The following is a 25286-nucleotide window of genomic DNA, read 5'->3' on the forward strand; positions in this document are numbered from 1 at the left end:
TTTAACCACTGACAGATCACTGCAGGCTGATCGCAGAAAGTTTAAAAGGGAGGGGGGCAGCTGTGGTCTGGTAAGACAGGAACTTTGTGTCAGGTGAGCAGAGCGGTAGCAGGATGGAGTGATGAGATGGAGCAGACTGGTGGGGTAGAGGAGTATCTGGTTTTAAAGGGCTTTGTGAGTGGGGAAAAGGGGCTTTGAAATGGAGCCTTTGTAGCTCATGAAGCCAGAGAAGCTTCTGAAGAGACACCTGAATTGTGACTCTACCTTTGTTCTTTTTTAGACCTTTTTTTCCTGCTCGTATTTAATTTATCTTGTTTTTCAGGCTTTAAAGAATGAATGGGTGGGTGGGTGGGTGGCTGGATGGATGGATGGATGGAGCTTCTCTTACCATTTGCTAGATCTCCTCTGGGCACTTTGTCTCACATTTTTAAAATCTTTATTCTTATTTTTTATATATTTGTGAACTTGCACAACTGCTGCAAGCATGTAGAGCAGAAAGTCAGGATTGCTTTTAAACTATTACTTTTTCATCCCACTTTGTAGTTATAATTATTACATTCTTCTGGCACATGCTCTTAACATGCACTTCCTCTTCTGGTTATTTCAGCTGATGCTATTCTAATGTTTACTAATGTCACTGCTGCAGACTGTTCCCCATGGGGCAGAATATATAGTTCATCTTTTAAATTGTATAATTTAATATTGAAGAAATGCTAAAATAAAGAACAAAGAATCTACTTCTACACATGCGTAAAAGAATGAACAAATCAGAATAACTAAAGAAGGATGAGTTATGTATAACAATAAATAAAAAAAAAATTAAAAAAAAAACTGTCAGGTTATAAAAAATTATTCTTTTGCTGTCACCCACCCACTTCCCTTTTGTCCCACAGTCAAATGCTTGTAGATGCAGACAGTTGTAGGTTTTGGGTACAAAAGCTTTCCTGTGGTTAATATGATGCCTCAGTGGTTATTTTTGGGCCTGACATTGCATGTGTATAGAGATGAAACAGCATGCGGAAGCATCTTTAAAAAAGATGGGTGTATCTTTTATATATAACAACATGGTAGACATGCTCTCTCTTTTTTTTAACTAGTCTGTTATATTGCACATATAAGATATATACTGATCAAGTCATCCATGTTTCGCAATGGAAAGAAGAAGCCAAACCACATATGTACTGATTTTTATTTTAATACAGCTACTGAGAAAGACTGAGGACAGTTAAAATGATCTACTTAACATCTTATTTAGCTCAGCCATGACAGAGAAAATTATTTGCATTGAGATGGGAACAATACATAGTGCTGGATCTAATTGGAATTTCACATAGTTGAAATCATTAGAGCTTTACCAGCTCCAGAAAATAAGCTTAGTAAGTGGACCATGAGTTATAAGGTTATCTGATCAGTTACCATCTAGAGTGTGAAAGTGTTCACTCTTTACTTTTTGTTAATGGTTTTCCACAACCATAAACAAGGTGGCTGGTTAGATAGACGGACAGATGTTGAATTTCCCTTTCTCCTAATCAGTTTTGTCTGGTTCGTCTTTTCTGGGTTGAAGTAGGTCACAACACCAAGAACAAGCAGCTCTTTGTCCCCTTTCCAGCAGGACAGAAACAGAGGGAAGAAGATGAAGAGGATGGTTAGTGAGGTCTGCAAAGCCAAATCATTCCACTGGAAAACAATCAACCCCATCCGGATGCCAGAATCCACGAGTGTGTGTGTGTGTGTCTCTGTGTGTTTACTCTTGTAAAGCCTTCTTCCTTATAAGCATGCAGAGTATTAATCCCAGCATCAATGCCATCATGAACTCCAAAGAAGACCAGATCCTGCCCCTTGGATGATCCTCTTTCAATACGCCAGATGCTGAGTGCAAATGAAGCTGTGACTAAAGCAATCCAAAACACACAAACATACACGTACACTTTTATTCACACTCACTTTTCCTCCAGCCACCTTCTTCCCAGTTTATCAAAGGCTGGAGTGTGTGACGGCTTTATATCCCAAGTAGGGCAGCACCAGCAGTGTGTTAGCGATTTAAACCTGCTGCAAGGCCTGAGGAAACCTGCTGGGCTCCAGCTCATTTCCAAATAAAGCAATGATGTGTTATCTCAGCCTGCAGCCACAACTTCTTAGAAAAATTACTTTTAAGTACTAAATAGGGAAAAGCCTGAAAAATCACGCAGGTGCAAATGCTACCTGACACTGATAGCAGCTGTTCTTCATTATGCTCTAGCAGAGGGCTGTGTCTTTCCCAGCAGTAAGAAGAGAACATTGTGTTTCCTTTTTGCATCCTTAGCCAATGAAATGTAACCATCAATATGGCATCATCATTATTGTCTATCCATAAACCAATCCACCAGCTGTTTCCAGCTCAAATCAGAGGATCAGTAGCATCACATCAACTGAGCTGTCAGTCATTAACAGCAAGGAAGCAAATCTCACAACACAAAGTAAGCAGAGAAAGAACTCATCAGGATGGAGGGAGCTTGATAACAGGTTCAGGAATGCATATACAGAGATGCACAATACAGAATCTGTTACAGTTGTGTCTCACTTTCTCCTCTCTTCCTTGATTTCATAATTGACTACATGCTTGCATCAAGCTTGTGAGCAATTCAGGTTGACTAGAAGCAAAACACAACAACAAAGACAGATGAACCTTCAAAAGGGAAGTCCAATAAATAGGACCAGATTAAGCATTTCCACACAAGTTACTGTTACCACAACAGAGTCTGCTCAACTAGGATGCTTGTTTCAGTAGTAGCAAAGAACTGCAGGGCTGCAAGACCAAGACAACCGAGGGCACCTCTTGTCATAGAACATGTGTCTAGCAGGATGTGATGATGCCAGTGGAAAGGGGTCAGTGAACACAACTGACAAAAAGCAGGAAAGTGGGACATTACATGCAGTAACGGCACTAAACATGTAGCTACAGCATATTAAGGATAGAGATGTTTTGCTTGCATTGAGCCTAAATGCTATTTTTAATTTAAAGGTTTTTCCCACGTAACCGTTTGTTCCAAAAACCGAGAGAAACTGGTCGAATATCGACCCTGCAGCCTGCTGATACAGTGCACTGGGCTCAGGAGAGATGACATGATGGTTGGCTGAGCGCTGAGCTGTTGCTGCTTAGTCAGCTACCCGTTCGGAGCTGTCTGTCCACACCAGTAGTCTGTGATCATGAGCTTGTCTAAGTTTTGTTTTGTGTGTATCAGTGTATATGTGTGTGCGTGTGTGTGTGTGCACACCATATGCTTCAAGGTCCTGCAGCATTTTCATTTTTAAAGTCAAACAGATGGACAAACCCAGGAGGACATACATAAGCTTCTTTTAAGTCTTTGGCTGCTACAGTTACTGTATGTGTGTGAATCATGTGCATGTGTCAAGCACTAGAGACTTCCCTCCCCTGCTACAATAAGTCAAGAAACTGCAGAATCGAGGGGTTTTTTTAGCTTAAAAAAAGAGGAAGTTAACCAGAGGGGATTTTTTGATAATAGAGACTTCAAGATGACCAAAATGACTTTGTACTCGGAAGGACACACAAGTAATTTAGAACTTAACTTTGGTGCAAGATGCAGGGTCCTAGATAGAACTGAAAAAGTACAGGTAAATTACTTTTTGTCCCCTGTTTAGCTCAAACTCACAAAATTGGTGGATTCACAGCTTCCCTTAATGTGGTCTTTTGTCATTACCACACCTTGTACATAAAAGACAGACACAGCCTCCATGGTCAGAAAAAGATGTGCCTCAAAGCCTCATTTTTTCTAAAAACTTAGCAGGAAGCGCCTCTTTTGGCTGCAGAAGGGAAGTTGCTCTAAATGTCACTGAAACAATGACTTTAAGAGGCCTGTGCCTCACATATTAGACATTTTAATCAAACAAAAACAGTAAAGTCATCTTTTACTGTAGAACAGCGTGACTTATCGATTTAACCAATCCATCTCTCTCTCTCAGCTTCAGCCACTCCCATCTTAATGCATGCGTACACAGACTTTAACAATTTATAATCTTGCAGCAGGAAGGTGCGTTAAGTTGCACTGTGCCAACTTGGCACTTTTAAAGCAACTTTTCAGACACTTTTGGTGCCTTTATTTTTAAAGAATATTTAAACTGACTTTTATAAGGCATCTTTCTGTAGGAAAGTCCATTGAGCTGCACCACCCTGCTGCAGCCACAGACAAGGAAAACCTTGAATACATGCATTACCATAATGATCACAACATGGTTGCTCCTGGGAGCAGCTAATTTGACCAAACAGATGTTGCAATGGACTGAGTTCAGTCTGTTTAGTGAGTACCAGAGAGGATAAAAAGCAACAAAGCAGCTGAAAAGGTCAAGAACTATATAGAAAACAACACAATTTTTTGGTCACCGTTAGGAACAGATTTACTGATAACAGAAAATTGCACACCAGATACAATTTTGCCTCTGTACAGAGATTTATTTCTATATGATAAATAATAGAAGCTTCATGTCTTTATTATTTAAAAATGTGGCCAAAAAGTATTTTTGGGGGATTGTTTCCGTGTCTTTACCTGTTTTTCAATAACAGTCTAATTCCTGCTGCTGTGACTGATCATTTCTAGTAGGTGTCATCGCCCATTAGGCTGCTATGGAAACCGAATTATGTCCACCTCTCTTAATGAGTCACAGGTTGTCATGTGGTGGCTAGACGCTGCGAACAACAGATTTTTAACTGACTCAGACAATTTGATAAGATGTATTCAAGTTTAAAAAATGTGCTGCTATAACGTACACAACTAATTTCTGATGTGTGTATGAGAAAGTACTTTGGTTGGGGTTTTGTCAGTTTTATGCTTTTAGCATCCTTGTTCAACCTCTTGGTACTGGAGCTTCACCAACACGCCTACATGTTAGTCTTTTGTTGCCACCTGGCAGTTTCAGAAATATGAAGAATGATCTGAAGTGGTGTTAAAATAATGAAGACTATCCAGTACAACAAATTTCCCCTGTGCTTCTTTGTTTTGTAATTATTTTCTATACTTTGTCTGCTTTGTTATGAAATCGGTTTTTAGTCCCCCTGGCTCAAGCTAACTTTGACCTTACACAAGCACTCAAAGCATCACAGATAACCTACATATGTGTTACCATGAACAGGTCTTCAGTTTGCATTGGTCAGCCTCTAGCATTTGTTACCATCATTCCCTCCCATCCCATCCAAATTCAGCTCTGCTTAAACCCAGCTGTAGGCCATGCAAGAAGAATGGTAAGCAATGATACTGGAACTTTTTCCCTTCCATGTTTAGCATTTAAACTAAAAAACACACTACTATCTCTAAACCTACAAGCAGAAGCAATTGCACATCCATTTAAACACGTATTGTGGCAGAGGTTTGGAGTCTGTTAGATCTCAGTGCTGCTTTTGTCACAGTTGACCAAAACATTCTATTAGACTGGAAAAATGGGTTTGAAGCTCAGCTCCAGTTCTGAACTGGTTTGAATCCTTCTTGAAAGACAGGAAATACGTTGTATCAATAGGTATCTACAGATCTATAGATCTACTCAAAGAAAGATGATGTGTGGAGTTCCCCAAGGCTCCATTTTGGGCTCCCTATTGTTCATATTGGTCAGCATCTACATGCTCCCACTAGCTTGGATCATGGAAACAAACAAAATATCCTCCCATATATATGCTCTCTATTACTGTCGCACCAGGGGACTCTGGTCCCATCCAAAGCTTAAGTGAATACCTCAGTCAAATCAATACTTGCCAAAATGTTTTTCAACTAAAATTTTATGTTTTTGCTGATATTTTAATGGATATTTATAGACCCCTTTTCCTTTGTAAGACTGCAATCTGTGTCTGTAATGATTATAATAATAATAATAATAATAAATTTTATTTCAAGGCGCCTTTCAAGACCCAAGGTCACCTCACAAAAGACAATTAAAATCAGTTAAAACATAAGACAAAACATCAAAACAAACATCATGCAGCAGACAGTTAAAAACATTAAGGTGAGAAGGCCAGTTTAAACAGATGAGTTTTAAGTTGTGATTTGAATGATGGAAGTGAGTCGATGTTACGGAGTTCAGGTGGGAGTGTGTTCCAGAGCTGGGGAGCAGAGCGACTGAAGGCTCTGCTCCCCATGGTGGTGAGACGGGCACGGGGCACAGAAAGGTGAATGGAGGAAGATGATCTGAGAGTGCGGGAGGGAGTAGCTATATGGAGTAGGTCAGACAGATATGGAGGGGCCAGATTATGGAGACATTTGAAGGTGAAAAGCAGGATCTTGTAGTTGATTCTGAATTTTATTGGGAGCCAGTGAAGTTGTTTGAGAACCGGTGTGATGTGTTGAAAAGAAGGTGTCCAAGTGATAATCCGGGCAGCAGAGTTCTGAAGAAGCTGTAGTTTATGAAGTGATTTATCGGGGAGACCAAAAAGAAGTGAATTGCAATAATCGATTCTTGAGGTGACCAGACTGTGGACTAGGATAGCTGCAGCATGTGGAGTGAGAGATGAACGCAAGCGGTTGATATTTCGGAGGTGGAAGTAGGCAGACCGAGTGATGCTATTAATGTGTGAATGAAATGAAAGGGTGCTATCGAAAATGACGCCGAGACTTTTTACCTGAGGGGAGGGGAGAATAGAAGAGCTGTCAATGTTAACAGAGAAACTGTGAGATTTGGTTAAAGTGGTGGGTGTGCCGACAAGGAGGACTTCTGTTTTGCTGCTGTTGAGTTTAAGAAAATTGGAAGAGAACCATGTCTTGATTTCAAGAAGACAGTCAGAGAGGGATGAAGGCGGAACAGAAGAATTTGGTTTTGATGAGATGTAGAGCTGTGTATCGTCTGCATAAGAGTGAAAGTTGATATTGTATTTGCGGAAAATGTGACCAAGCGGGAGGATATAAATGATAAACAGAAGAGGCCCCAGGACAGAACCTTGGGGCACACCGGCTGTTACGGGGAGTGATTGTGATGAGTGATCCTTAATGTGAATGAACTGTGTGCGGTCGGACAGGTATGAAGTGAACCAGGTAAGAGGAGTATGAGAGACGCCGATGGATGCCAGTCTATTAAGGAGGGTGCTGTGAGAAATAGTATCAAATGCTGCAGTAAGATCGAGGAGAATAAGGATGGTGATGAGGCCAGAATCAGCTGCCAACAGAAGGTCATTTGTTATTTTCAGAAGAGCTGATTCTGTGCTGTGGAGTGGACGAAAGCCGGACTGGAAGTGTTCAAACAGATTATTGATAGAGAGGTGTTGGTGAAGCTGGGAGGCAACAACCTTTTCAAGGATTTTGGAGATGAAGGGAAGATTGGAAATTGGACGGAGGTTATTAGGGTCAGATGGATCAGCGCCAGGTTTTTTTAAGATCGGTGTGACGGCAGCTGATTTGAAGGCCAGTGGAACATGTCCAGTCATGAGGGAGGAGTGAATTATGGCAGTGATGTGTGGAGAGAGTGAGGAGAGACAGGACTTTACCAAGACTGTTGGGATCGGGTCAAGTGGGCTGGTGGAAGGTTTGGCTTTCTGAATCAGTTCAGATATGTCAGTTTGAGAAGGAAGGGTGAAGCTTGAGAATGAATGAATGATGGAGAAAGATGGAGGAAGAAAGTCTGCAGTGGAAGCTGCAGCTCCTTCAGAAGTGAGTTGTTGGTGGATGTTGTCGATTTTTGAAGTGAAGTAGGACAAAAGGAAGTTACAGAAGTCAGTTGAGTTGAGATGTGAGGGAAAAGAGTCCGGGGGTCTTGTAATTTTATTGAACAGAGAAAAGAGGGATTTGGAATTTCCTTCATTAGTGCAGATAATAGCAGAGTAGTATGCAGATTTAGTTGATCTAATGCAGTCTTTGTGTAGAAGAATGTGATTATTATACATATCTTTATGGATACTGAGTCCAGTTTTCTTGGCAAGGCGTTCAAGCCGGCGCCCTTTAGCTTTGAGTTTGCGGAGGGAAGGAGTGAACCATGGAGCAGAACGGGAAAAGGAAACATGTCTGTGTTTGATTGGAGCAAAAGTGTTAAGTAGATTATAGAGGTTCTTGTTATAGTTACAGACTAATATATCTGGAGACGAGATACTGCTTACAGTGGGGAGGTTGTTTATGGCAGATGAAAATGTATCCGGATTAATGTCCTTGATTTTCCTGAAAGAAATGTAACGGAGAGGGTGGATTTTGGAAAGAGACACACTTATGTTGAAAGAAATAAGTTTGTGGTCAGAGAGGGGGAAATGATGAGCTTTACAGTCATTAGGTGTTAAACCGGAGCAGCAAACCAAGTCCAGAATATGATTTTTACAGTGAGTGGGGAAGTTTATGTATTGATGTAGTCCAAAACTGTTCAGGCAGGACCCAAAGTCTCTAGAGAGGAGATTATTGCTGTTGTCCATATGAATGTTCAGATCGCCAAGAATGATCAGGTTTGGAGAGAGTGAGGACAGGTACGCCAGGATTGTTAATTTGGTACTGCAGTGCAATTTTTCATGCAAGCAGACAAAGTATTAACTTCTCTTAAATAAAGATAAAATTGAAATAATTGTGCTTGTAAACAAAGATGAACACAAAGATTAGTGTCCAGCTTCATTCAGCGATGATGAAAACACATCAAGCCAGAAATCTTGGTGTCATTTTGGACTCTAAGCTAAATGTTAACGGTCATATTTTTTACCTAAACATACCTAAGGCAGGGGTGTCCAAAGTCGGTCCTTAGGGGTCGCTGCCCTGCAGGCTTTTAATTTTCCCCTGCTTCAACACATCTGACCCAAATTAAAGAGATCTTACAGCCTATGCAGTCCTGCACAATGATTCATTAATTTGCATCAGGTGTGTTGGAGCAGGGAAACATTGAAAAGCTGCAGGTCCTTGAGGACCAGAGCTGGACACCCCTGCCCTAAGATAACTGCAACTAAACCAGAACGCTGCTGGTCATGTCCTCGCAAAGACCAAAAAAAAGGGAACATATCACTCCGGTTCTCAGATCTCAACACTGGCTTCCTGTGTGCCGTCGAATTGGTTGTAAAATGCTGCTGCTGGTGTACGAGGCTCTGAACGATTCTGGTCCAAACTATCTACCTGATCTGCTGACACTATATGACCAACCAAGGATTCTAAGCTCATCTGGGTCCAGTTTGCTCTCCATCCAGAGTTTAAACTAAACAAGGACAATCAGCGCTTAGTTCTTCTGAACCGAATATCAGGAACAAACTACCATAAAACCAGAAGTCTGATCCAAACCTTAGTTTTTCTGAATCAGGTCTACAAAATGCATTATTTGCCATCACTTTTAATTAAGAGTTTTCCTTTCTGAAAATGTTTTTTTACATATGTACACTGACAGTGATGGTGATGATGCATATCCTATTGATGTCGTATCAAATGCAACCCGCTGTATGTTTTCTGTTGCTCTCTATTTTAGCTTGTCCTGTTTCAATTTAATTTCTTTTATTTCTTTTAGGTTGTTTTAGTTCTTTTACTTTTGATGTTCTTTGTAATGTTTCTTTTGCGCCTTGCTTTTAAAGTTTTATAAATAACACTTATACAAATAAGCCTTCCATGCCATGCATAATTTTTAATTGGTAATTCTGAGCAAACTTAACCCATTAAGGCAATGAAAAAATGGTAAGTCTAATTTTTTTTAATATGAGGCCTTTATTTGGCCCTTTAACAAAATGTAACAAAAAAAAAAAAAAATTTGGGGGGCAGGATATCTACCATTTGTTACCATGTGATAGTTTCAAAATATTATAATATGGTTTTCTTTTTCTATTATGGGACAGAAGACAAGTATCACATTGTGTTCAACAGGATTTTAAGCAAAGTTTATACCATTAATTGAATCAAAATGTCTCAGAAACTGTATGTGACAATATGTCATGTCGGGTTCTTATGGGTTAAACCATTAAGTGCGGCGTCAATAACTGAGAACAGAACATGGAAGGACCGGGAAGAGTGAAGATGCATACCAGGTTTTATTTCAATTTTTGGTTAAGCAAACTTAGACACATTACGTAACTTTCTGACCTTAAAACTCCACGTTCCTGATACGTTTAATGGCACAGTGATATCTATTATGTGCATATCTGGAGCCGTCATTGCCCAGCAGCATCCCGAGGCTGAGAAACTGCACAAGACAACTTTTTTTTATACGGGATGCTGCGTGCAGTGCTGCTGAATTTTGCTTTACATGCCGCCACATGCTAGCAAATGGATATAAACCCACCAGCCGTTTTAAACATGCACTGTGGCAAGAAACGCAGGAAGACATTGTCGGAGGGAGAGAGGAAAAGAAAGAGACAGAACAAGAGATAAGACAACAGTCAACATAAGACTGTTTTATTGGATGGAGAGAGCTCACAGTGCAGGTAGGATGCTAGATGGATGCTGTATTAGCCATCCATCTTGCATCACTGAGGAAATTGCAAAAGTTCTGTACTGCATCATTAAAATGTTAAAGCTTAAGAAAATAAAAAGAAACAATAAAACAGCATAAATATAAAGCTTAATTAGCTTTGCCTTGTTTGTTTATTTATATTATTGTTCAAGTATCTGTTTAGTATCAGGAAACAAAGCAATAAAAATCACATTGTACTGTACTGAATTACACAGTAACATTCTGGTATCACATTGCACTGTATTAGGGGCGACCTATAACAAGGTTGTGGCTGCTTTGCATGCCTCTTCTAAGCAGAAGATCACTTGACACATGCATCTTATCTGCCTCAACAAAGCTCAATAAATACTCAACAAGATAAAAAAAAGAGAAACTGAAAACAAGCAACTGATACTCGAGCAGAAATAGAGCTCGTTGCACAAACTGAACCCTAACAGACATAAAAACTACTTCAGAGGCGTAAATAAGATCTGTCACAGTCTAAAGCAGAACATGGAGAAAATGTTCATGTGACAGCCTTCTGATATCTCTTTTCATCTAAACAATAAACCAAACTAAATTTAGACCCATTCGAGTATCTAGGTTACACCAGATGTGTGTTGGACTTCGTAAAGAACTACTCTGAGTGACATTTGCAACACTGCAGCGGCTTCACTGACAGGACTTAGTAATCAGCTCACTTCAAAAGATGCCACCAAAGTGGCAGTGACGCAAATCAGTGACAGAGCAGCGCAGCAGTTACTGTATTTGCAGAAAAAGCAAATACTGAAATATATTGTGTATCAGTCAGAAAAATTAAGTTAGCTCCAGAGCTGTTTGACATTCATGTCTTGTTGGTGCAGGCTCAAAGAAGTGAAGCAAGGAGCCACGCTTGGCAGGGCAGATGGCTGAGCAGGGGAGGTCAATCAAAGTTTGCCTCAGCCTCTAAACTGCAAAACAACACACAAAGTGAGGGAACAAATAAATACTTGACTAGCATGCTAAAACAAATCTGTAAAGAAAAAGCTGGTAACTGTGAGTGACAAAGCTTTATAATGTGCTTTGATCCAAATCTTCCCACAGGCCAATCTCCCCTCCTGCAAACTCGGCCAGCGTTATACTGTCAATAGATTTCAGCCTGCAGTTTCCTGTGTGGTTCACCACAGGAATGGTGGGGAGTGGGAAGAGAGAGGGTGGGGCAGTGCAGTGTTAAAGGAGGATACATTCTGGCTGAGGTCCAATCCCTGCATGTGGGCCTGATCCACCCTGATGCCCTGCCTGAGATCAGCACTGTTCTGCTCTTATTAGTGGTGCTGAAGGAAGCAGAGTGACGTAAAAACAAACTCAGCGTGTGAACGTAGAAAAACGCTTTCAGGGTGAAAACATACATGCATGCATGTTAGAATCACTGCTTTCATTAGTGATGGGTCGGGATGATATGGAAACTGGGAAGAAGGAGTAAGAAGGGAAAGAAAGTAAAGAACGGGGAGAAAACATGGTGAAAGATTTCTAGGTGCTGCTGGCTCAGCTCTTAAGATGAGGGACTGTCCATTGCTAAAAATACATTCAGGTTACGTTGTCCTCTCGAGCATGAAGTAGATGGACCCCCACTCTGCCTCACTTAACCTGCACTCATAATGCTTCTTCAGATCTTTCATTGCACCTCATTATCATGAACAGGTAAGAGAAAAATTCCCCTGAATGGCTCCCACTCAATTGTTAGCTTCTATTTCTCTTCATTTGTGTGCCACATATTACATCTCTGCCAAAACGATGACAGAATTTACTGCCCTCTGACATGGTAATTATACAGGATTGTGTAACACTCCTTTTTTTAAGCAGCTACTTTAAGGAAAGCCCAGAACCCATGTAAGCTGAGAAGGTATCCATAAATACTGACTGGATAGAGTTACCAATAATTTTGGTGCACAGTCACTCCCACCAACAAGAACTCCCACCAACAAGATATCAACCAAAGAACTTGGTTTCAGTCCCAAAATGGATGCAACCAGGTGTCATCTAGGATAGCAAAATATTGTGCATAGAACTGAAAACAAAGAGAGCATCTATGAATTGCCTGTGTGGAATGTGAAAGTCATGTCAACACACGTGTGTGCTCTTTGATAGCAGGTCCACCTGCAGCTTGCAGAGGGTGGCAGAAAGTTTTTGGATGGCTTTTGCAGTACATTTATCATCTTTGACTTCACCAACGCATTCTGGTGTGTTTTTAGCACCCAATGAACTCGACTCCTTGAATGCATTTCACGGATGTTCTGCTAAACTTAACCTATCAGTCACCAGGGGGAAATACTACTCTGGTGCTGACTGAACTGTGCAAGCAACATTAAGTAAGAGGTTCCCAGTTTTCATTTACTTTTAATGCTTTTATATCTGAAAAGGAGGGAAGGGGGATCTAGATGGCTGTTATTGTAAATAACTCCACAAACTATTTAGGTACTTGACAAGCCATAAATTACCCCAGTTATACCCACTACTTGCAAAATCAAAGCAATGGCAAGATGTCTGATAGCAAGATGAGCATCCAGCAGTCTGATATATGCCAGCAGAATATTTTCACCTCAAAATGACAGCAAAGAACCTTGATTAGACAAACTGAGCTGTAAACAATAACTGTTTGCATCCGAGGTATCATTAAATAACTTAAGCCCCTTAAAAGGCAATTATTCAATTACTACATTCACCTGAGCACTCGCCGGGACAGCGTCCCTCTAATGGTTAAATATTATTTTGTTTTGTTGGGACTGTGATAAACTTCAGAAAGCACTGACAGCCAGCTAAACTGACTCACGTTACTCCAAACGCAACATCTCCCAGCTAATACAACCACAATTAGACTAATTAAAGTGAGCCTTGCGTCAATGCTTATTTTTTCTGATGCACGCGGGGCCTTTCTGTGTATTTAACCCCGCGCTGCTGTCAGCTGAACCTCATTAACTTAACCCACCTGGAAATATATAACAACACTCCCGTCTCAGACAAACACCAGTTGTCAACCTCTTGGAGAAAAATCCTTTTCCCATCGCTAGCATTGTGTGTTTACGTTAACGCCACGCACTCTCTCACGCGCTGCTTTAATGTTGCGTTCAAGGCGAGCGAACTTACCTAAATCATCCATGTTGGCCGGAAATGGTTCCAACGCTGAGAACCGGACCGGTCCTTCTCTCTGACGGTCACAGCTGGACTGTAAAGCGGCCGGCTCGGCTCCTAGTCGGCAAATCTCCGAAAGGTGATCCCCTTCGCTGGAAGCGGTGAAGTTTTCGAGCCCCCCTGCTGATCGACGAGTCTCCAACACACTCACAAGCACACACATACCCAGCTGCACCCCCTCAGGAGTCTTCAACAGTGCACATCCAGCCCCCCCTGCCAACCCAGCAGCCACAACACGGGAGCCACCGACATCTAGCGGTAGAAAAAGACTTGACACCCACAAGTATGGATTCATTTTATTGACTGCACTGGTATAAATCACAAACTTAACCACCGAGAAGGAGGCTGTGCAGAACTGAATGAGTGGTGTAAGTGGATATGGGATGGAGGAAGAGGTTACAGAGTCAAATAAGACAGATCCAGGAAAGACTGATTTAAAAAAAAAAAAAAAAAAGGCACTCAGAAAGAACATAGAGCTTTGTCTTAACAAAATTGGGAAGAATATATTATTTTCTTAGATGTATATAATTTCAGATAAAATTTCATATCAAAGAAAAATGTAAAAGGTGAGTGAAATTAAGATATAATGAAATAAAATAAAAGTTAAATCAGTTTTTGACCATGTGGCTGGGAAATAAATGCCAAATAAATGTTTGTCTGCGAGAGAGTAGGAGAGGTCTAAGGGGCTTTAAAATATCAGAGTAGGGAATCAGCGTTCTCACTAAACAGAGTGGAATCTAGGAAAGGGAGAGAGAAAATGAAAGTCAAAACTTGGTTCAAAGAGACGCTAGTCTTTACACCAGTGTCCCACAAACCTGATAATTCTGGAGGTTGTGCAGTTTGTCCTGTGAGGAAGTTTTTGTCAGGTTCATCATTCACAGATGGAGGAAGTTCTACTCAAGCACTTAATGGTGAATAATGTGGATCCTAGAAAACTGGCCAAAGAGGAACCCAGAGGAACTTGACATGTTGTCAGTCTCTGTCATTGTACTTTGCCCTGGTACTCAAGGCCTGTTCCGATCGATGAATGGATGGATGGATGGATGGAATTTAATTTAATTTAATTTAATAATAAACAAAAATCCACAAATGCATGAGTGAAGAGCAACACTTCTGTACTTTTTCATCCTTTTTGTGAATAGCCACACGGTGGCAGTATTTCCACCATGAACGTATGAGGTCTTTAAGACATTTCATTACAAACAAAAGGAAGAATTAAAACATCCTTCTGAGCAGAGATAAAGGAAATTAAAATCTCCTCTTCAGCCTGCAAAAACCCCACATTGTTGTTATTTTGATTTTAGGCCAATAATGTATATAAGCAGATAGCTACTGCATTGCTTTTGGCTTTTCTAAGGGAAGAGCTTGAGTTCTGTATGTTTTATAAGAAGGAAAAGGATGGTGACCTTAAATTAAAAACTAAACATTTAAAACTAAAGTTTTAAATGTTTTCTTTCTATCACATGTCTAATTGGGGAGTCACAGGTGAATCTGGAGTCTCTGTACACCAGACAAATGCAGCAAATAACTAGCTCTCATTTTAAATGAGTTTCAGTTCATGCCACCAGGTTGGAGGATCAGAGTCCTGAAGTCTGGACCACATGCTGCAGGGACAGCTTTGCTCCTGCTGCTGTTCCCTTTATAGACAAGTCTCTGTACACTTTTTAATCTTTTACTTTAGTGCACTGATTGATTTTTAATTTTTATAGTTTGACTTTTTCTTTGCCCTTCTGTCCTATTTAACTTATTGTGATCAGGTTTTCAAAGTATAATTTATAATAATAGAGGAGTACTCGTTGTTTGTGTTTGTGATTTTAGATTAGATTAGATTGGAGAGACCTTTATTCATCCCTTATTAGGGAAATTTCCACTGTTGCAGACAGCTGTATATGGTATACACAGTATACACAGAACCCAAGATAATAAACACCCATCTGTAATTAAATATACAAATATAAAAATAACACTCAAAAAAGAAAAAAAAAACAAAAACTATAAAAAGGCAGTTTAAGGTGACACTGGTATAAATAGATATAAATATAAATATGTGCAGTTGTGAGTTGTATAAAGGAAAATTGCAAAATTTATTATGACCAGATGTTGTAAAATGATGAGCTTTGATGTGGGTGGGTGGATGATCAGCTCTATTGGGAGCAGGCCAGATTATGGAGTGTGACAGCAGAGGGGAGGAAGGACCTGCGGTATCTTTCCGTCATGCAACGTGGGTGAAGAAGATTGCTGCTGACGGTGCTTTCCGGGGCTCTCCGGGGCTTTGTTGTACTGTTTTGGTTGTTTTGGTTTTATTTTTATAACGGATGGCCTCTCCTATGTTGCTGCAGAATAAATCTACCTTTGTTTATTAATAAAGTTACCTTACCTCACTTTAACGCTTGATGTGTCTCCTGTTCGCACATTGTGCTTGGTAAGGTTCATGGTTTGAGTCTATGTGCTTTTTATGTCTTATTGAATATGTTTAAAAGTGAAGTAAGGGGAACATGATGGGAACCTGTTATTTTACATTTGATATATTTTGAAATACAAAACTTGACCTCCACACTTATGTGATGACTTCATTAATTTATAACTACCTAACAAACTCTGATTACTCTGCAGTTGTGGGGTGTATCAGTGATGGACAAGAAGCTGAGTAAAGAAAACTGGTCAGTCAGTTTGTGAGATGGTGTGGATGCCATCTCCTCATCCTGAACAGAAACAAACAAACAAAAAAATAGATGATTGTTGACTTCAGGAGGAGCAGGAGTAAACAAAGCCCTGTTAACATCCTGGGAGAAGAGCTGGATGTGGTGGACGGATACAAGAACCTTGGAGTTCAGCTGGACAACGAACTAGACTGGTAACACAAAAGCATCTACAAGAAAATACAGAGCAGACTCTCCAAAAGGAAACTGAGATCATTCAGTGTCTGCACCAAAATGTTCCATATCTTCTAGAAGCCTGTTGTAGAAAGTGTGATCGGCTATGCGGCTATTTGTTGGAGTAGTAACATAAAAAAAAAAAAATTATCAAGAAGCCTGGTTCTGGGGATAACTGGAGCAAATGGAGCTGATTATTCAGAGAAAAATGCTGTGCAACTCCCGCTCATTCTTCTCTGTGGGGGGCGGGAGAGGAGGCCTGGCGCGGTGCGGGAGGTCGCAGGTTCGCATCCCGCACGGGACAGAGAAACAAGCGAGTCCTCAGATGCCAGTACAGTGCGCCGGTGAAGTGAAAACTACACTAGCACGCTTCACCTGGAACATCTGGTTCAGGAACAAGTTACCTGGAACTCAGGAGTGTTCAGGAACTGGTTATCTGGGACTCAGGTGAGTCAGCCTGTTCGCATGAGTGAGATGTGCAGGAAAAGAAACCCACCACAGTGATGCGATCTGCACTTCATGACCCTTAATCTGTCTTAAATCTGAAAATCTGAAAATCTGTAAATCATAAATCATAAAAATGTGTCTGGACAAAGTCTTTTAAGTTGACCATTAATTCCCTTGTGGAATGATTCAATCACAACATCTTTTTTTTTAGCATTTCTGTTTGCTGCTGTTTTTGTTGATTAAATAAAAGCTGTATTCTCTATTTGATCAAGTTCTTCTTGTTTATCTTGGTTTTGTTTATCTTTGATTTGTATCTGGATGCTTGGTAGAAACTGTGCATTAATGGCTCATTGTTTGAGTCATTTTTAGTACACCATATAAAGATTTTACAAAGAACAGGAGAAATTATGCAACTTGACAAGATTTATTAAAAAAAAATCTAAATAGTAATAAAAATTCAATAAATAAAATGTAAATATAAAATAAATGAATATAAAATATGATATAATATATCAAATAAACATTGGTACATAAATGAAAAATGAAAAAATATAGAAAGTATGGAAAATTTATGACAACACACACATATATATATATATATATATATATATATATAAATATACATATATATATATATTTATAGGGGTACCAAGTATATTTTTTGTCTTAGTCCTTTTTTTTCCTCATTTCCTCCCTCCACTTGTCCACAGTCTTTCCACCAACAGCCGCGCAGTACGCCACACCTGCAATTCGAGTGTGGCCAGTGTCCAGCCTCTTTGGCTGGCCACACTTTCTGCACGTGTACTGCAGCGGCTGCTGGCGGGGTCTGGCTCCAGGTGGAGGCTCCTCTCCTGCAGCCGCCGCCGCCTTCCTCTTCCTGTAGGCTGTGGTCCTGGGTACCGGAAGAGGAGGCGGCGCAGCCCGATTATCTTGAGCCAGGAGAGGAGTGAGGGAGGGAGGAAGTGCCAACACAGGAGCAGAATGAGGTGGAGGAGGAGGAGGAGGAGGAGGAGGCAGACCCCTGGAGGATGGACCTGGCTCCTCCTCAGGGATGTCAAAGTGAAAGGGCTGTCCTTGTCCCACCTGAACCGAGGACAGCCCTGTTGCAGCGGGTAAGGGCTCGCTGGCGATGGCTGGAGCAGGGACGGCGCCAGATCCCTGCTCCAGAATGGCCCTCCCCCACTTCCTCTGTCTCCCTGTGAACCTGATGAAAAGAACAAAAGCTGACTTTAGGTTTCTGAGCTTCCAGTGCAACATGTATCAGATTACAGATATCACCACGGTAACGGCTTCATGTCAGCACTCACCATTGCGACAGAGTCCTCTGGTTCAACTCGTACAGCTGAATGTCGGTCTGAGCCATCAGCCTCGGGCTCGCCAGCACCACCCCTCTTATGGCCACGTAGTCCGCCAGGATGAGGGACCACCGAGTCTTCAGGGTCCCTCCCGTGCGCGTGGCCCCGGGATGCAGACGGCAGAGCTGGCTGCAAACGGCCTCCACCAGACGACTTGCATCTGGCCAGTTTGCAGGGCCCGAGGTCTGTCCGAGCAGGCAGCTAGAAGAAGGTGGAGGAGAGGATGGTGATGACAGGTGCCAGATAGGGTCAGAGGGAAGGACTGTATGAAACAAGTCTCACCGTTGGAGACTCTCCTTCCCAGGACAGGAGGTGTTCTTCCCCTTGGCTGCCTTGAACCGCCCCTTGGTCTGCCTCTCCTGGTGTCTGGCAGGGTAGACGACTCGCTGTTTATCGCCCTCTGGCAGGGTTTGCCAGAGCGCGATGAGCCTGTCTACCCTGCTGTCTGGTAGACCCTGAAGGCTCCTGACCTCCACCAGGGCCTTGGCCAGCTTCAGGACGTGCTGGTATCCTGGCTGGCCATCAGGACCCTGGACCTCCTCCTGAGAAGAAATGGAGGAGAAAATTAGCAATAAAAAAACAAACAAAAAAAAAAAAAGGTTGTTCAATGTTGTTTAAAATGAAAAAGAAGAAAAGAAAAAAAAGGCTGAAATATGTCATCTGTGTCAACGTTACCTCAGCAGGAGTCGGGCTTCCAGGAGCCTCAGCAGAGGCATGTCGGGTAGGGGCGGCCGGACCGGATGGCTCAGACCTGGGAGCGTCAGCTGGATCACCTGACCGAGCTGCTGCATGGGTGGAGAGGGTAGCTGGCCCAAAGATGGTGGGGTCCTCCAAGTCTTCCTCTATACCCTCGTCCACCTCCTCCAGCGTGGTGACAGCAGCAGCCTCGTCCGGAGTGTCAGGGTCCAAGCTGACATCCTCAAGCACGCAACCCGTCTGCTGGTACAGGTACTCCACCCCGATGAGCTCCCCTGAGACACAGCACAAGTTCAGCCTTTCCGCTTTCTCCCAAATAATTAAATACACATTCTTTCAAATCTTCTACCTGTGTACGCAGCAGGCTTCGTGAAATCCCTAACCATCTGAAGGCCAAGCACCCTTTGGCTCTTCAGGTTAAGGGCGTGCTTGAGGTGGCCACTGTAGGAGTGCAGAGGCGTCACCAGTCCCTCATCTGCAACCGGAGGTGCAGCAGCTGCTGCGCGGTCTTCGTTCCACCTCACCAGTCCATCAACCAGGAACGCCTGGAAATGTTTTGCGCTGGCCGACGTCCCTGAAGACACATTATTTCCTCCAGTTAAAAGCATTTTGCCACAAACCGTTCAGACAATGTGTAGCTGACACAGAAAAATCTGAAATTTACCTGGGATGAACCGGTTGAGGTGGAGGTGGAAGGACTCCAGAGATGTGGAGCCCCTCGCGCAGCGGTAGATCGGCAGGCTGACCCCGCCTTTGGTCAGCCTGCCGGTTTCGGTGTAAAGCCGCACCCCCGGTGGGTCTTGAATGCAGCTGAGGTGGCGCCTCTGCGTGCTCCAGATGTCCTGGATGCGGAGAGCATCAAGCAACGGGACGTCCAGGGTGTCGCGTCCTGCTGGTCCGCCGAAGGTGTCGAGGAGGTCCTGGATGAGGAGCACCGTCTCCTCGGCTCCATGCGTCCTCTGTTTGCAGTGGAGCCTCCACTCCTCCCTGGAGATCCGCTGGATCACCTCGGCGTCAGTCAGGTCGACCATCCCGTGCTTCCCCTCCAGCTCGGACCGCTTAGCCTCGGAGAGACGGCGTGCATCTCCGGCATCCACCTCAAAGATGCAGTGAGACAGCTGCTTCATAAAGATGGGGTACAGCCCGTGGCTCTCCGTGGTGACACCTGACGCGAAGCGTCGCATCAGGTGCCAGATGTCGAGCCTGACTACGAGCTGACCCCACTCCTGCAACAGACAAATCACAGTGAGGACGTTTTTTGTTTTTGTTTTTTAATATCAACTGAAAAAACTTTTCCCTGATGCTTCCAGACTGCTTTTCATTCTGCTTTACAGTCATTGTTGAGTGGAACACCACGATGCAACAAGCAGACAGTAATTCGTACCTGAAACAAGGCAGCCGTCTTCGACACGCCGTTCCGGTTGCAGCAGTCACGGTCTACATAAATGAGCTGGGGGGCAGGTACCCCGGCAAGTCGGTACCGCCTCATCAGTCCGGCCGCCATCCTGGACAGGCCCTCGGAGCCCTCAGAGCAGGTGAGGACGCTGATGAGGACCTGCCCGTACTGGTTACCCACGTTGGTCACCCAGGCGGCCGTGTCTGAGGCGGCACCTGCGAGCTTCTTCGTCACCTGGACAGAGATTCCAGTGTGAGTACGTTCCTAAGTAGCGTTAAGAAAACATCACACAGCGATTGAGTGCGCAAACCTTCTTGGTGGAGTCCATCTTCAAGATGGACCCGAAGGTGGACGTGATCCTGGCCTTGTATTCGTCCAGCCGGGTCAGCACGTCGTAGCTGTAGACGGTCAACAGCCAGACGGGGGACGGTACGGGGGGCATCTGAGGAGGTGGTGGAAACTGCCCCCTCAAGGCCAGGAACTGCTCGCAGATGCCGAGGTCCTCGATTGCTCTCCGCATCCAGGAGTCCGAGTGCAGCTCCCGCAGGGTGTTGTACAGCCGAGAGTGCGAGACCTCAGCTGTGCAACCACCCTCAGGTCACAGGACAGCCTGCAGGGACAGAGACACCAGCCTCAACCACATGTTCACCTGCACAATAAAACAATAAAATGCTGCAGCAGCGGCCTCTTTAATATTTTATTTTTTATTGTTTTCGTACATACAAAAAACACCAGTATAGATCAGTAAACAAACAGAAACAATCAGAACAGGCACAGACTGTTAAGAGCAACCATCAATAAATAACAGTGTGGACTAAGAGTAGCTTGGCATTTGTAGATTTTTACATAGGGTGAAGTGAATTTTTATTTTCGTATTATGAACTATATCCCTTTGTTAAGATTAGATAGTAGGTTTACTTATATCAGCCTCAGAGGATAGCTACATTTCCCGTTCCATTACCTACACAGACATAAACACACACAGTATCAACACCTACATCAGTGTGATATGCAACACACACCTTGGTTTATAGTCGTATCATTGTATGTATATTTCATTTTCATTATGAGGGTGCGCAAGTCTTCCATTTCTTCCAGTAGTCATTGAATTTATCTATGTTCAGGTTCAGGGAGAAGGTTATTCTTTCCATGTTATATATCTCGTTTACAATTCCTATCCACTCGGTTTTAGTTGGAAGATCTTTAGACAGCCAATGTCTTGTTATTACCTTTTTGCTGGCGACCAACAATATGTTGATCAAGTATCTGTCACTAGATTTAGTACAGGATGAGGTGTCTCCAAGGTATACCATGCGAAAGTCATGTTTGATCTTGTAACCCATTGCTGAGTTGATGTCCTCTACCACTCCTAGCCAGTATGGTTTAATAGCTGGGCAGTCCCAAAATATGTGAAAATGATTTGCTAGTGTTTCTCCACATTCTCTCCAGCATCGTCCCTCCCTCAGCCTGGCTGTCTGGAGTTGTTTTATTTTTGGTGTAATGAAAAATCTAATTACATTTTTCCACATAAATTCCCTCCATAGACCTGAGCTTGTGGTATTCAGTAAAGTTTTCAATATCTTCATCCAGCCTTCTTCTGAAATTGTTATTTTGGCTTCTTTCTCCCATTTAGATTTAACATAAGTTGTGGAGTTCTTGTTATAGGACTGTAGGCATCGGTAAAATCTAGCGATCAGTTTTCTGTTAATATTTGACTTGTATGCATCTATCAGTATGTTAACTAGACCTGAGTAACAGGTTCCTATTTTTATTGCACAATTAAAATGGTGGGCTCTGATCTGGAGATACCTGAAGAAATCCTGTTTTTCTAGATCATATTTGTCTTTCAGTGTTTGAAAACTATTCAGTTCTTCCACACTAGAAATAAGACAATATGTAGTTATACCTCTAAAGGTCCAAAACTTAAATCGTTCATCAATCCGTGATGGTTTAAAATCACTATCATATGGTATCCATCTAAGCAATTTGATTTGGTTTTCCAGTTTTAGTTTACGACATTCTTCAAACCAGATGTTTAAAGAAGTTTTTGTCAAGCTGTTTAAGTGCTCTTTTTGTTGTGAGTACATATTCTTATCTCCTATTAATGTCTGTAGGGGTATGTTTAACTGGGATATTTCTAAGTTCTTCCATTTAGCACTATAATATGGGTCGCACCAATATATTAAGTATCTTAGTTGTGCTGCCTTGTAATAATTCTCCATATTTGGCAAAGAGAGCCCTCCTTCTTCTTTAGGTAGTTGTAAGGTTTTATAGCTAACCCTGGGTTTTGAACCTTTCCAAATAAATCCTGAAAACATCCTCCTCCATTCTGTAAATTGTTGTATGGGTATTGCTGAGGGTATTGACTGAAAGAGAAAAAGAAGTCGTGGTAGGATATTGATCTTAATCATGTCTATACGATTATGTAGGTTAAATGGCAACAAAGTCCATCTACTTAAGTCCTCCGTTATTCCTTTGGTTATTGGCAGGTAATTTAGAGTGTAGATATTAGACAGATCTTTTGGAATTTTAACACCCAAGTATTTAATAGTGCTATTGTCCCATCTTAAGTTACAAAGGTTTGTAATATGGCATGAAGGTGTATAATTGTATGAAATGAGTTGTGTTTTATCAATGTTTAGTTTATAGCCAGAGTATTGACCAAATGTTGTCAGACGGGACAATAATTTAATTAGGCTGAAATCAGGCTGGGAAAGAGTAATCAATATGTCATCTGCATAAAGGCAAATTTTATATTCTGTTCCTCTTATCCAAATTCCTTTTATATCATTTTCCTCCCTCAGTGATTGGGCAAGCGGTTCAATAAATAAGGCAAACAAGGTTGGACTTAGTGGGCATCCTTGTCTACAACCCCTCTCTAGTGTTACTGAGTTAGATAGGCTGCAGTTTACTTTTATTCGAGCTGTTGGTGTATAATATAAGTTTTTTAGAACCTGAATTATAGAGCTATTAAAACCGAATTGTTGTAATACTAAGTATAAATATTCCCATCTGACAGAATCAAATGCTTTTTCTGCATCAAGACTAAGAACAATGGCTTCATCTTCAGTCCTGGACATGTAATCCATTACATGTAAGGTTCGCTTTATATTATCTTGCGTTTGTCTGTTTTTGAGAAACCCGGTTTGGTCTTCATCTATGAGTTCTGGGATTATGTTTTCCAATCTCTTTGCTAGTATAGATGTAAATAGTCTATAGTCTAAGTTTAGAATTGATATAGGTCTATAGGAACGGCATTCAGATTTATCTTTACCGGGCTTGGGAATTACAGAGATTATGGCTTGCCTCCAAGATATTGGAGTTTCACCACCTTTAAGTACATAGTTAAAGCATTCCAGTAGCAGAGGTGACACTGTATGCTTAAATTTTTTGTACCACTCTGCTGGGTAACCGTCTGTCCCTGGCATCTTATTTGTTTTTAATTTGGAAATTGCAGTATCCACTTCTTGCTTTGTTATTTCGTACATCAGCCTCTTGTTTTGTTCTGAACCAATGGACGGCAGGTCCAGTGAATTCAGAAAGTTCACAATGTCCGGGGTACCGGCACCATCTGGTTGTGTGTATAGATTTTTATAATAATTCACAAAAGAGTTTTGTATTTCTTGTAATTTGTGACATCTTTTTGTCCTGCTTTTATTTCCGCGTGGATAGCAACGATGCTAGCTTGCTGAGCATCCGTATGTGCATTAGCTTCGGCTGCGGTAGAAGTTTCACCGTTTTCTCCCGTCGCCATTTCTTCGTTTTTGTTGCCGAGTTGATTTTCTGTCGCCTTAGTTTTCCTTAGTTTGCATTTCCCCATAACATTTTACACAAAAAGATAGATAAATTCTTTTCAAACCGGGGAAACATAGGACCTCACTGAGAGCGTGGGAATTATGCTGCCACTTGCTTCGCCGCCATCCCGGAAGTCCCCACAGCAGCGGCCTCTTACTTGTACGTGAGTACAGCTGGAAACTGGCAGCTGTAGGTGGGGGGCAGCTGCCTTATGATGCCCTGTGACCACCCTCCGACCTTCTTCTTACACTGACGGCACTCTAGGTACTCAGTGGCCATGAGATACCAGCCGTCAATGTCCAGGACCCTCCGGATGGTCCTGTACAGCCCACCCTTTGTCATGGACCCGTTGCACAAAGGCTGGGGGCAGCTGCAGGCGCCAGATCCTGTGGGGTATCCACAGGAACAGCCGACATGCAAAGAAGGGGTCGGGGGACGCGGGAGGCTGACTATAGATCGGCAGGGGCTGGGGAGGGTACCACCAGAGAGTGAGTTCGCTGGTGATGAGCCGAGGCCTCCCCGAGCTGTCCCTGGTAAACAGCACCCGGCTGATCCAGTCCTGCTGCTCTGCAGTGAGAGCTGCCCTCCAGGACTCTGGCAGCAACTGGAGAGAGAGCACGCACAGCAGCGTTAATGTCTGCCATCGTACAGCTGAGATTAGAGGAAACGGGAAAAGGGAACAGAAAACTCACCTCAGCACTGTCAGCAGGTGGAGGGGGATGGAGGAAGGCGGGGCCAGGCAGCTCCTCCCTCGCTGCGGGCTGCCTTGGTGCAGCTGGCGGTGGTGGTGTGGCTGACTCGAGTTGGGAGGACTCTGGTGCCTCTGCTGTACGAACCCCGATGAGGATCTCCGGAGGCTGCTGAGGGGCGGGGTTCTGTGGAACGGCCTCCAGGAGTTCCTCATCCGTGGGCTCGCCCATCACAGCAGAGACACCAGCGACAGAGGTGGAGGAGGTGGCTGCAGGAGGCGGAGGAGTTGGAGCCGTGAGGAGCGGGAGAGGAGGAGCCTGTACGGAGGCTGAAACAGAGTAGAAATATTTTAATGATGTGAAGGAAGTCAGCATTCACTACAAGCTAAATGAGGATGGTGTTCCAGAGATGAAGGAAGCAGAGGACGATGTGATGAAAAAAGGGTTATTCTGCACTAGAGGGAGGGATGCTGGAATCTGGGGAGGGAGTCAGGTGATTAAGTGGAGGAAGCAGGGATGGAGA

The 25286-nt window shown here is 42.7% G+C and overlaps 2 protein-coding genes across 2 annotated transcripts in view; both read right to left on the reverse strand.

Moving 5' to 3' along the window:
* LOC121636779 (paxillin-like) overlaps positions 1-13822 on the reverse strand; it is a 32382-nt gene extending 18560 nt beyond the window's left edge. Inside the window, exon 1 of the mRNA XM_041980576.1 lies at positions 13468-13822. Within this exon, the coding sequence (XP_041836510.1) occupies positions 13468-13807 (340 nt within the window). The 5' untranslated portion in view covers positions 13808-13822. The remainder of the gene's footprint in view (positions 1-13467) is intronic.
* Positions 13823-17498: 3676 nt separating this feature from the next.
* Positions 17499-24718, reverse strand: LOC121636980. Its single transcript, XM_041980844.1, has 10 exons — positions 24525-24718; positions 24323-24444; positions 20590-20858; positions 20268-20513; positions 19548-20109; positions 19233-19457; positions 18863-19158; positions 18470-18729; positions 18140-18388; positions 17499-18036 (listed from the first exon to the last, which is right to left on the reverse strand). The coding sequence occupies exons 1-10, from the start codon at positions 24716-24718 to the stop codon at positions 17499-17501; spliced, it is 2961 nt and encodes a 986-aa protein (XP_041836778.1).
* Positions 24719-25286: the final 568 nt, after the last annotated feature.

This window comes from Melanotaenia boesemani, chromosome 3, assembly GCF_017639745.1.
Source record: "Melanotaenia boesemani isolate fMelBoe1 chromosome 3, fMelBoe1.pri, whole genome shotgun sequence".
NCBI lineage: Eukaryota > Metazoa > Chordata > Actinopteri > Atheriniformes > Melanotaeniidae > Melanotaenia > Melanotaenia boesemani.